General features: G+C 37.5%; 1 protein-coding gene across 4 annotated transcripts in view; it reads left to right on the top strand.

Moving 5' to 3' along the window:
- LOC126297787 (membrane-associated protein Hem) overlaps positions 1-13,630 on the top strand; it is a 185,696-nt gene that overhangs the window by 67,464 nt on the left and 104,602 nt on the right. For all 4 annotated transcript variants that reach the window (XM_049988983.1, XM_049988985.1, XM_049988984.1 and 1 more), the window contains exons 9-10: positions 3,044-3,206; positions 6,794-6,967. In XM_049988983.1, the coding sequence (XP_049844940.1) occupies positions 3,044-3,206; positions 6,794-6,967 (337 nt within the window). The remainder of the gene's footprint in view (positions 1-3,043; positions 3,207-6,793; positions 6,968-13,630) is intronic.

Here is a 13,630-nt window from a genome sequence, read left to right as displayed (position 1 = left end):
TGTAATGTAACTCAAATTTCGTGAATGGAAAGCTGTCGGCTATATTACTGTACTGAAAATACTAGCTTAATATTTGATATGAACTAAAATATGTATGCCTTCCTGAAGTAGATGTGTTGTGATTTTCATAATCATTGATGCCAGGATAATTCCACTGGGAAAGCCACAAAGGGTTCACTTCACAGATTACGTCAAGTCTCACTGCCTGCAGGATGTCAAACAAAAGACTCCTAAAAAATGATTAACTGCTTATTCATCTCAAGTGTATTATCCAAAATGCTCAATGGTCTCTTCTAGTGCCGCTTCATTTAATACCATTGTCCAGTTTTTCATAGTGGTAGTGACACTTTAAAGCTTAACATTTGACATACAAAAGGGGTGCATTGCATCTTTTGTGCATGTTATGTGAGGCTTAAATCATGGCTTGAAATCGGGTGGACATGTGGAGCAAAAACAGATTGTTAATGCAGAGAAAAATGACATTGATGGTTACACCCTTTTTTTGGGGGGGGGGGGGGGGGGGGAGGGGGGGGGGGGATGGAAAAGGATGGAAACAAATGTTTCATCTGCCAGGAAGTCCTTAATGTATTAAGAATACTAATAGCTTTTGTGCATAGTATGTTGCACTTTTTAATCGGAAAGGATTAAGGTATATTCAGTGGAGGATTTAGAATTGCCCACAATAGCATTACACAGAAGAACATAAGAAGTAGTGAGCTTGCTAATAATGAATTAAATGTATGTGCACTTGGATGTTGCTTGTTACAATGGCTCCAATATCCCAGAAACAGAACTGATTTTTAGAAGGTGCTAATGCCTGAAATTTGCACTTGCTCTAGAATTGAGTTACACACTGCATGCGACTGTTGATATGAGCACCCTACACACCAGTAGACTGCTTGATTTTCCAGATAATTTCAGGCAGTTGATGGACATATCCAGTTTTTCCCTTTTGACATATTCTGAGTTACTGCTTCATGTAAACCCATTTTTCATATGCAACTTTCTTGTTTGAACCATTTTGAGCTACTCATGATTAGAGGACATGCCATGCCAACTTTTAAATCAGTTGCCAGCCATGTTACAAATGAGTTGCTGACCTCAGTGGTCAATTGACTGTAGTATCTGACGGGTTCCAAAATCCTGAGTATGCAGAAAACTGTGCATGGAGAGATATGGGAAAGTGGATCTGCACTTTGTAATATTCTTGTTCAGTGGTGCACATCCAATGACTTTTCCTCATACCAGATGTTAGTCATTATTTTGAAGTAAGTTGCATCAAAAGGCATGTCCACATATGAAACTATGTAGTTTTACGTATTTGATTATCTTGATTTTGGCATTGTTGTCTTCTTTGGAGGCATGATAATGTCCCCAGGTTTTCTTCTAGTACAGGGAAAATTAACTGATGAAATGATTACAAAAGTTTGATAATTTTTGAAATTCTAAATGAAGTAAAGTGTCTGAGCTTTTAAGCATTTGTATTCTGTGACATTATACGTATTATGATAGCACTGTTTGAACAAACCAAAGAAATAATAAATCTGCCTTCTGCAGCCTCACAAAATGGCTCAACTTTTATTTATTCCCTCTTCCTGCCAAGTCTCTACACAATGAAGAAGCTAAAGCTTACGTCTTTGACAGAGACAATTGCGGGCATATGATTTGTAGAATTAATACAAATGAATTTACAAAATTTTATGTTAAAACTTCAACATCGTTGTAAATGCATGAATTGTGAATATGTAGGTGTTAAATAATTTATTTTTGTGGATGAAGTTTCTGATATGAATTTTTCTTTATGCAGATGAAGATATCGATACCTGCTGGTATCATAACATTCCTAATATACCACTGGCCTGATTACATTACAACATGTACCAACTTTGTTTTCATTCAGCTGTTGGTTCTCTGGCAGAAAATACATGGTTGCTGCTGTTGTTTGTATTAAGCAATTCATCCCAGATGATCTTCATCAGCATTTGTTGATAAAATAGCTTCAGTTATTGTTATAATTGCAATAGATTTGTAATTATTTGTATTTTATAATTTTGTGGTAATTTGTAGAAATGGATAAAAACAAATATTTTAGTAGTGGTGAAATGTGCTTATTGGGAAGAAAATGTTAGTTGATACAGAAAATCCAGTATATAAAGATAATTTTGCAACATTTTAATGTTCTCTGTGGTCTTTACCTTATGGATGGATATGAACTAATAAGCAAACATATTGATAAGTGTCATAAAGACATCTACACTTTCTAGAAGACCAGAAAAAGAGAGGTTGGAGGTGGTGTGGTATCTGAGACCTTTCTTTTCCTACAATACGGCATTGGCTAGTGTTGCTGCCGCTGGTTTTCAGATTTTGAACCCACTGTATTTGTTTACAGAATAATGAAATAACAGCTCATTGGTAGACTCAAAAGTAGATAGAGTATACTGATTATGACAAAAAACAAACACACAAAGCATTAAAGAGTCCATCAACAAGTGAGGTATGTCTGCAAGATGTGGGCAACAAGCACTCACCCATGCACAGTTTTTCCGCTGACATGTAAACATAATCCATCACTCATACTGAGCAAGTCTTAGTGCACAATAATGTGCCAGAAGCACTACTGTAGACTCGCCTACCATGCAAAAGAACTGAAACAAGGAAGTTGCTTTAGTAAAATGGGCTTCATAGCAGTGTTTTTGTCAACGTGTGTTAGACACTTATAATTCTTAACCTTATAACTTATATCTTGTTACCCATACTAATATTAATTTTAGAACTGACAATACTGAGTGGATATGTGAAAAGAACATTTTTATAAACCACACATTGGTTGTACTTCTTGTTGTAAATTTCTCGTGACTGGTTTAATGATATTTGGGATTTCAACAAGTATTTGTCTTAAAAATGTGCTCATACTTCATTACTGTTGTCAGCTGTATACATACATGAATTATTCAGTTTCAGAAGCCGACAGTGTGTTTAATTTTAATGTTTAAGTAATAAAACTTTTTTCCTTGTTAATACTTTTGTGAATTCTTGCTTGTAGGCACTGTTAATCTTCATTGGCCTCTGCCTAGCAAGGGATGAAGTATACTGGCTTTTGCGCCATAATGACAACCCACCTCAGCAAAAGAGTAAAGGAAAAACTGCAGAAGACCTGGTGGATAGGCAGTTGCCAGAGCTGCTTTTTCACATGGAAGAACTGAGAGGTTACCTTTTGACCTATATATTATGTACCATAAAAAAATGTTAACAGTGCCTTCTGTCTCTGATTTATGATTTCTAGATATGTATGCGAATGGCTTTAAATTTCTGTTTTGCTTGCATCTAAGTGCAGTGTACTTTCAAATCATTTTACTAGGATAAGGTCAACAGCATTTCTTTTATCTCGCTCAAGGGAATTATACGAACTGAATAACAGTTGAAAACCAACTGTAATTGCTCATTAGAGGAAAGGTCACTAGAACCATTGGGATACCTATTACAGTATATATAGAATAAGAGGTTTGATAAAAAAAGGGAATTTTTGTTGTTCTTAAAGAATCTTCATTTATCCATCATCATCATCATCATCAACAACAACAATAACAACTACTACTTTGTCCCTTTCGAACTGATCCTCCTCAGATATAATACACTTGTACCAGTCCTTTTTCCACCTTGGAAGCACTTCTGGAACTCACTTTTCATTATGATGTTCAGTTCCTTCAGCGATTCTGTTTTTATCTCATCAGTGATGGTAAAATGACATCTTTTCATGGTTCTCTTCAACCTCAGAAATAGAAAGTAGCCACAGGGGGCCATGTCCAATGAATATGGTGACTGAGGCAAAATAATGGTTTTGTTTTTTGCCAAAAAATCATGAACAAGTATTGAGGTGTGAGTGGGAACATTATTGTGATGCAGCTTCCACGAGTGGTTTTGCCACAGTTCTGATTATTGTTTTCTTTGGATTGCTTCATGCAAACATCATGTAACTTCCAAGTAGTATTCCTTATTGATCATATGACTATAACCCAGGAAATCATGACCCACTATCCCACTGTAATCGAAGAAAACAGTGAGAAGAATCTTCACATGTGATTGAACTTGTCAAATTTGCTGCTACACGTTTCATGTCAAAAACATTCAAAACAATTGCTTGGCATGAACTAAAGGATATATGGACATCATCAGCATCCTCCCTGATAATGATTCAGTGATTTTCCAGAACCATTTTCTTTACTGCTTCCACATTGTCATCAGTAATTGATGCGCTGAAGTGTCGAGGGCAGTAGTCATCTTCAGTTTCTCGATCCTCTTTGAAACATTTGTACCACTTGTAAACCCCCTGTCTTATTCATAGTAAATTTGTGAACAGCCACAGTCAATATGTTGAGCGCTGTGCTGCACTTTATTTCATTTTTCAAGCAAAATTTAATGCAAATGCTTTGATCCATCTTTTTCTAAAGTAAAAATTTGCCTAGCATTCGAAAACGCACACAACCTTTTCAAATATCAACAATAAACTAAATATTCAAAAGAGCTGAAAATGCAAACATACATCAGGAACATGTGTACCAACAACAGATTTTTTTTAATCGGATGTATAAAGTTGTGAAATTAAAAAATTTCCGTCACTTTTAAAACATGCCTCGTATGTTGTAGAACTGACCCCTCTTGTAGGAACTGTCTGTTATAGGTTGCTAGACCAGTAAAACACCCCACATGATTGTAGGTTGTCCCAGTCTTTAAGAAGGTAACATGGCAGATGCAGAAAATTGCTTACCTATATCACTGACATAAGTTTGCTGGGAAGTATAGAATCTTTTTGGGCTTTTGTATGATGAATTTTTGGAGACAAGAAAACTCTGGAGGCTGTCAATATGGGCTCCAGAAGTTCTAATCAAGTGAAAATATGTGAATCTTGGCTTGCTGTACTCATTCACAAGATCCAGAAGACTGTGAATTCTGGAGACCAGGTTGGTGTTGTGCTTCTTGATTTCTGGAAAGACTTATAATCAGTCAAAATTGTCAGGTATGTGGAGCATCTATGTGAAGTTGTTTATGGTGGCAGAGTCACACAAATACAGCCATAAGGAAGGCAGATGACAGAAAGAGATGTATTTGAAGAATCCTAAGGACCTGTATTCACCTGTAAAGCAGGTAGCATACAAAATTTTCACGCAACCATTTATGGGATATTTTTGGTAATGTAGTACCCCTGTCAAGTTGGATTCATGGAAGTGATAAAGAAGGTTCCAAGAAGAGTTGCACATTTCATTACATTTTTGTTTCAGTTGTGTGATAGCATCACCAGACTTCTCAGTGAATTCAACTGAAAGGCAGCACAAGAATGTGCTGGAATCCCTCTTACATGATGACTCTTGTGCCTTTGCTGTCACCAGTGTTCTTTTTCTCTTCTTCATATGCTGCTGGTTGTTCATTTTGACTTCCTGTTATCTCTCTTGGCACCTAATTTTATCACATATACTTCATCCCCCTCCCACTTGTTTTCTTCTCCACACTGTATCTTTTTGTGCTAGGTACTCTGACAAGTTGATTACTTTTTCTGTTGTATATGGGTACTTTACAGAACTTTCTTCACATTCTGCAGGCTCAATTTGCTGCACAGATGATGTCTGCCCTCTGTCACCCATGTCTTGGAAAATTTTGATCTTAGCTGTAACACTGTTTAACCCTGACAATTCTGTAAATCTGTTAGATTAATGTTCATCAAACATCATTGGGTTCTGTGGGCAGCCGGAATCTTGGTTTCATTGCATTTCTTGTCAGAAGGTCAGAAAGACTTTGAGTTATACTACTCCCCCGCCCCCCCCTTTCCATCAATTGCTTTTCCCAAAAGGTGAGTTAATGTAGTGATCAATTCACAGGGGTCACATTTATGAGTAATTACATTCACAAGTTCCAGTGGACAGGGAAACCACAGTCCACGGAACATCAGTTGCAGGGAACCCAGTTCACCAGTATAGATATGCAGTGTATGTTTTTCTTTAAAAAAAAGTTCTGCAGTATTTACTCTTATCAATTTTCAAATTCAGTCTTATTACGCCATTACCTTTTCTTCATTTTCTCTCTCTATGTATTGTTAAGTTTACAGGATGGTCAGAAACAGTCTGAAAACCTAGGAAGTGTGTTTCAGGATACGTTTTACTGAGAAATAATTGTTAAGAAAAAATTTGATACATTGTGCCCTTTAGGAGATAATTAGCATGGAAGTTGGCCAATCAGTCCATTGTATGGACAAATTCTACTGGCCAGCCAGATCGAGTTAGTGTCAGTTGTAGTGTAGTGTAGTGTAGTGTAGTGTAGTGTAGTGTAGATGATGGTGCATTCTGGTCCAAGCTGCTGGAGATGGCTATCATGTGTGTGGGAGGTGTTCTTGCTTGTGTGAATGAATATGTGTGTGTTTCCTGATCTCTAAAAGCTAATGTGTAACTGTAATTTCATTGTGCCTGTCTGCAACTCAAAGTGTCATCTTTAGTATGAGTTCCAATCTATCTTTTCCTTATATTGTTGATATTGCAACTTGGAATTTCCGTTGGTCGATTCTGATATCAGCTGTGTTACACTGATTTTGCCCATTCAAATAGTGTTATAAGTCTGTGCTGTGAGATGTATTTTTCCATTGAAATTTAATTTCTGTTCATATCTTAAGGTATATTTTTACTGAGGTTTTATCCTCCTAATAATAGTTGAAAGCTTTAGTTTAATTTCCTAAAGTACAGTATTTCCTTATTTCACGGTTTCTGTAGTACATACTATGTCAGCTCACTATGTTTTATTTTCATTGCAGTTCTTGTTCGAAAATACAGCCAAGTAATGCAGAGGTACTATGTGCAGTACCTATCAGGGTTTGATGCTATTGCTTTAAATCAAATGGTACAGAATTTGCAAGTTTGCCCAGAGGATGAAAGCATTATTTTGTCTTCAATGTGCAGCACAATTGCTAACTTATCCGTAAAACAAGGTGAGTTTGGGGTGAAGTACTAAATTGTGCTACTATGACATGTACCTGTTATGTCATGCAATGCTACATGCTTTGAATCAAATATTTTGTGTAATTCTTGGAATTACCCCCCCCCCCCCCCCCCCCACACACACACAGCCAGCAAGCACGCTATCACAGAGCCACGTTGCTCGTCAAAAATGATCTACCTCATTTCAGCATACTACTCATGGCCGAAGAATTTAGAAGGTTATTTTCTGGAAAATTTTTGAGGTTTGAATCGAATTGCTTTTGAACTTCACGTACCATAAAAATAAAAAAAAATTAAAAAATCTGACTGTCATGTGGCCCTCTTGTTAGAGAAAAACAGGCAATGTGATCACATGTGAAATTTAATTCTACTCCTGTTAAGTTTTAGTCATAAATTGATAAACTTTCTGGGTTCATCCCAAATATTGGGTATGGTAATCGATGCCTTAAGTCTGTCTCAGTACATTAAAACACATTACTGTCTGAATACCTTATACTTATGAAACCCTGGTCATCTTGAGAAAACCGTGCATGAACCACAATCAAATTTTACCACAGCTGTCTCCCTGTTTAACTTTGATCAAGATTGCTGCACCAGAATTTTGCATAGAATGAGGTTAAATGCTTACTTTACCATGGTTAACTTTTCATCAAGGTTGGGATACTTGCCTGTGAGGTGGAATTTGAGTGGAATTGCTGGTACTATTCAAACAAACCAAACTGATTATTTACTTGTCAGATTATCCAAGTGTGTCACTTCTTCTGTTGACACATGTGATTCTTGACAATTCCATTTATTCAGAATATTTTAGAAAGTAGAAAGAAGAAGGAGGGGCAGAGAGAGGGAGAGGGGGAGGGGGGAGAGAGAGAGAGAGAGAGAGAGAGAGAGAGAGAGAGAGAGAGAGAGAGAGAGATTACCGTATTTACTCAAATCTAAGCCGCACTTTTTTTCCGGTTTTTGTAATCCAAAAAAGCGCCTGCGGCTTAGAATCGAGTGCAAAGTAAGCAGTAGTTCTGAAAAATGTTGGTACATGCCGCTAAAACTAACTTCTGCCCTCGAATATATGTAGCGCTAAACAGGCGTGCTTTGCAGGCACAAAGATAAATACTGGCGCCAAAACCTCTGAGTCTATAAATAGATAAAAAAAAAAAAATGTGTGGAAGATGAGCTTTTTTCTCCGCCCCGAGTTTTGACCACTGCATTTTCATACATTATCCAACGAAGTAAATACAAATTCCATATTGTTCATCTTCGAATGTTGCAGCATTTCAGTGTACTATGAAAATCCGACTGGCAAGACTGTTTGGGATGTTTGTCAATATGCCCAATGGTACGTTCTGAATTTTTCCCTACCTGTGAGAAGATATGGTTGCTAATAGGAACTTTTATGAATTGTGAATCACATGCAGTATTCTCTTCACCATAAGAATAATACGAATATAAACATTTTGCCATGTATTCTTTCGTGTTTGCTGCTATCTCATTTAAATCCTGTCTGCCTAATAAACTACGAAACTAGTGTGAGACAACAGCAAACGCGGAAGAATATACATATCATGTCATGTTTATATTTGTATTATTCTTATGCCTAATAGTGATACAGTCAGAAATGAAGCACGGCAATTGACTAGATTTTTAAATCTAAGATGACTAATTTCTGTGCAGAATGTAATGTACAAAAGAGGCGACTGCAAAGATTTTCAAACGGTGAAAAATTTTAGGTAAATTCTCGTTCAGAACATCTTCTATCATACGCAGTCTATTATTTGGTTCTTGTTGATAATTATCAAAGAAAGCAGCAGTGTTAAGTAACAACAAATAGCAGTCTCTTGCCATTGTTTCGCTAATGAGTCAATTCCTCTCTTTTTTTATCATAAGCGGCGATAGTGAGCAAAATAGCAAGCCATGGCGCGAGCGGCGACAGGTCGTAAACACACATTATCAGAATGCGACAAACAATGCATGATGCAGTACAATAACGCATTTTCAGCTTAGAGTGATGTAAACACCTGTAACACAGAGAACAGCATGTATCAGATCAAAGAAAAATAAGCAATCGATTCAAACCAGACGAAGCACGTGAGAAAGGAAGGGTACCCATATAAATACGGACAAAGCACCTGACGCATAGCAATGGCTACCTGGTAAAGGTTAACTGCTAAGCTTACGACTTGAACCAAACTACTGTAGCTGTATCATCATTCATTCGACCTAAATTGTGTCTCGTATTACAATGGACCAACTTTGTTTCGAGTTGGAGGTGCGGCCTTAAACTTTTCTCTCCTTTGAATTTCGAGTCTCAAATTTCAGGTGCGGCTTAGATTCGGGAAATTTTTTTTTTTCCCTTGAATTCAAATCTCATTTTTCAGGTGTGGCTTAGATTCGAGTGTGGCTTAGATTCGAGTAAATACGGTATATATGCTTGGCTGCCAGCTTTATGGATTGTCCATAATTGTTACAGATTTATTACCTTAATTATAGATTTAAAGGAAATTACTTAAAAATATGGAAATAGACATTTTACAATTTCATGTTTTGAAAAAATTGAGAAAGGTATTGTTCACATTTGGCCAATAATATGCTACTAAAATATTTTATAGACTGTAATGATTTTCTCCCTGAGTACGCAGTAAGCCTGTCTACGAATGAATTCGTCACCACTTCTTACTAAAGATGTGTTTACACAGAGTTCAAAGCATGTTCTGCAGCATTCTTCACAGGTAGTACTGGACTACTGATGTTCGCAAAATGTTAACATCTTGGCAACACAAAACCAGTGTTCCATGATTGTTTTGGTACAGATTGAAGGAACATTGTTCCTGGTCTGCTACCACTAAATGCCACTACACAATGCTAGTGTTTGCTTTTACTCCATCTGTAGTGTTGCATGTTGTCTTTACATGTGTTCCATAATGAAATGGAATAGATAAGAAGCAAAATTTACAAATTTGTCACACACTATGAGTCAGAGTAATGTTTCTGAAATATTTGGAGTCACCCTTATAAAAATATTAAACAGAAGCATGACTCCCTGCAAAAAATGCTATGTTGCTTTATACCAGCAACAGTGATGTACATTAAAAAAATTAAGTCTCTCATTTCTCAATACCAGTGCAGCAAAAACTATAACGGCACTCATTATCTAGTTTTCAAAAAATATACAGGAAATTAACGTGAGCTGTCACCATATGAAAGGCTGGTGAAATAAATAAATAAATAAGTTTATAATATTTTCTATGTGATGGGGATAAATGTGTGTAGGAGGCAGCATCAGTAATAAAGGTGGATGTGACAGGGGAACATCAACTGCAGATTTCCCTGTCACATTCATTGGATGTGTGACACTGAAGCTAAAGAAGTTTTCTTTGTTGAAAATGGATTACTTTTAATTTGAAAATAAAAATAAGTTTATGATGAATTAGATATGTCTTCTTTATGTAGGGTCAGAAAATGTCTGAAACATAGTGTTTAAAGGTCTAAATCAGGCTCCTAAGTTTTAAAATTTTCCAGAGGGATGAGGGGGGGGGGGGGTCACCCTGTTTATATTTGCAGTGTGATCACTGATAGCCTCTTCTCAAAGTTGATAGCTACGTGTATGCAGAGAAAGAGCTTATTAATTTTGGCTGTGTGTAGCTTTCTTGATTTATCATATGTTAAACTGGAAGATTTGTTAATACATCAAGGATGATTCCTGCATTGTACAGGGTGGACTAATATGTAATGTAACAGGACTGAAGACCACAACAACAACAGTGTTTAAGACACTGGAATCACATTTACGATGACCAGGGTTCAAATACTCATCTGCCTACCCCAATTTAAGTATTCTATGGTTTCACTAAATTCCTGAAAGTAATACTGTTTTGCCAATTTTCCCTTTATCCTTCTACAGTCTAAGCTTGTGCACTGTATCTAATGCCCTCATCACTGATGGGGCAGTTCCATGAAGTGAGTTAAAGTAGTGGTTAAAACGTTGGAGTCATATGTGGGAGGACTGATGTACTGTTACTTGTCTGTCTATTCTTATTTAAGTTTTTGGCAGTAAATCCATTTGGCTATATGCTGGAATGATTAATCCAGCACAAAGACACATCAAGTTTCCTTCACCATTTTATCCAACTGAGGTAGTTGCTGGCCTCTTCTAAACCAACTGATGATGACATAATGAACAGCAACCTTTCCTCATTTGTCATGTTTTGTTGACCAAGTATTGAAGGAGCAGTTTGTATGTATAAATCTTACTACCATGAATTTGTTTACGATGCAAAAGTGATTAATTGAGTAATCGGTGGCTTAAAAATAGTATAGATAAAAAGTAGCCACCAAAAATTCTTTTTCGTCATTTTTTGACATTACCAAAACTGATGAGCTCTAGGTGCTGCTGCTTTGATTTATGTGGGAATCAACATGTATACTCCCTTGTGAGGAGCCCCAGGTGCACATGGGAACTTATCTAACTTACTAGAGACAATCAGGCTAAAATGTGTGTAATGGCAGCCCATCAGTGTACACATGAACTTACTCCAATTTAGGAAGAACAAGACACTCAACTGTCTCAGCTTCTCCATGGGATACAAGTAGTGTTGGATTTCTTGTGATGAGCGTACCATTTGACTGTTTTACTACATTAATGTTTAGGACTTCCGGGAACCTTGAATGCTGTTGTATACTTATAAAAAACTTATCAATATGCTTTCTGTAACTGAACAGTAGCTATAGAGCTAAATTTGCAACAATGAGTTGCTCAATATATGCTGTCAGATTATCATCACCTTCACCCAAAGAAAGGAGCATTTTGATTTAATAGCCAATCAATGACAATGTCATTAGACGTAGAACACATGCTTGGTTTGATGAAGAATGGGGAAGGAAATTGGCCATTTACTTTAAAAAGGGAATCATCCCCACATTTTCCATAAGTGCTTTAGGGAAACCATGCAAATGCAAAACTGCATAATGGGCAGGGATTGGAACCAGTGTCATCTCAAATAGTTCCTTTTCCATTTCATTTGATGTCATCATCTGAGTTGGTTGAATGTCCTATATGTACGTTGTTAATGATATCGAGTCAGCTCAGAAAATTATAAAAAAGAAGAATGTGAATATTCCTGCAGAGTAGTATTGTGAACAACCAAATATAGGGAAGCATAAACATAACCTATCTGTTTTTAATATGCAGTGGCTATTTTGAACTTCTTGACAGTATGTGGATATAGTATAAGTTAAATGACTTTTAACAAAGGAACAAAATTGACGGCCATGCCTACTAGCCTGCGATAGAATTTTGTGAGGCTTCATGTGTTGTTATATGTCAAACCATCAGTTCTCTTCAAAAAACATGCCTGACAAAAAAAAAGCGGCACCCAGAATGGATGTCAACATAACTTTGTACAAGCGTAGTTGTTGGGTTCAAATTAATGATGATGTAAATAAAATAGAAAGAAACTTCCACATGGGAAAAATATATTAAAAACAAAGATTCCAAGACTTACCAAGCGGGAAAGTGCCGGCAGACAGGCACAATGAACAAAACACACAAACACACACACAGAATTACTAGCTTTCACAACCGATGGTTGCTTCTTCAGGAAGGAGAGGGAAAGACGAAAGGATGTGGGTTTTGAGGGAGAGGGTAAGGAGTCATTCCAATCCCGGGAGCGGACAGACTTCCCTTAGGGGGAAAAAAAAGGACAGGTGTACACTCGCGCGCACGCGCGCCACACACACACACACACACACACACACACACACACACACACACACACACACACACACGTATCCATCCGCACATACACAGATGTATGTGTATGTGCGGATGGATATGTGTGTGTGTGTGTGTGTGTGTGCGTGTGTGTGTGCGCGTGTGCGCGCAAGTGTACACCTGTCCTTTTTTTTCCCCCTAAGGGAAGTCTGTCCGCTCCCGGGATTGGAATGACTCCTTACCCTCTCCCTCAAAACCCACATCCTTTCGTCTTTCCCTCTCTTTCCTGAAGAAGCAACCATCAGTTGCGAAAGCTAGTAATTCTGTGTGTGTGTTTGTATGTTTTGTTCATTGTGCCTGTCTGCCGGCGCTTTCCCGCTTGGTAAGTCTTGGAATCTTTGTTTTTAATATAACTTTGTACAAGAACGCACCATCGGCAGGCGTGTAAATGATTTACAGTTGCAGTTCTCTGTGACAGGTAAAATGACCATGAGAGTGAATTAATGTTGTGAAACATGAGACTCTTCTGGAGTTAAAATGCTCAAATAACAATTGGCTGGTGTCTTTGACAGTTGTCAATATTTCGACAGTTGCAGACACTGACATTTTCAAGGCACAAATGCAATGATAACATGCTGCACCAGAAAATTTAAAACTGTTGTATGCAGAACGTATGTACTGCATGTGTGTGCCACCCCTCCTTCCCCCCCCCCCCCCTCCCCTCCCCTCTCCTCACACACACACACACACACACACACACACACAAACACACACACACACAAACACACACACACACACACACACACACACACACACACACACACACACAGTAAACACTAACGCAGCCAAAGATGATCAACATCAAATAACCAATCGGTGAGGTAAGCATTAACTATATCCCTCTGTTGTGTGACCAGGGAGAGAGCATGATTCCATGCAGATTTTCAGCAAA

This window comes from Schistocerca gregaria, chromosome X, assembly GCF_023897955.1.
Source record: "Schistocerca gregaria isolate iqSchGreg1 chromosome X, iqSchGreg1.2, whole genome shotgun sequence".
Taxonomy (NCBI): Eukaryota; Metazoa; Arthropoda; class Insecta; order Orthoptera; family Acrididae; genus Schistocerca; species Schistocerca gregaria.
The sequence above is the reverse complement of the archived record's forward strand: the minus strand, read 5'-3'. Positions and strand labels throughout refer to the sequence as shown.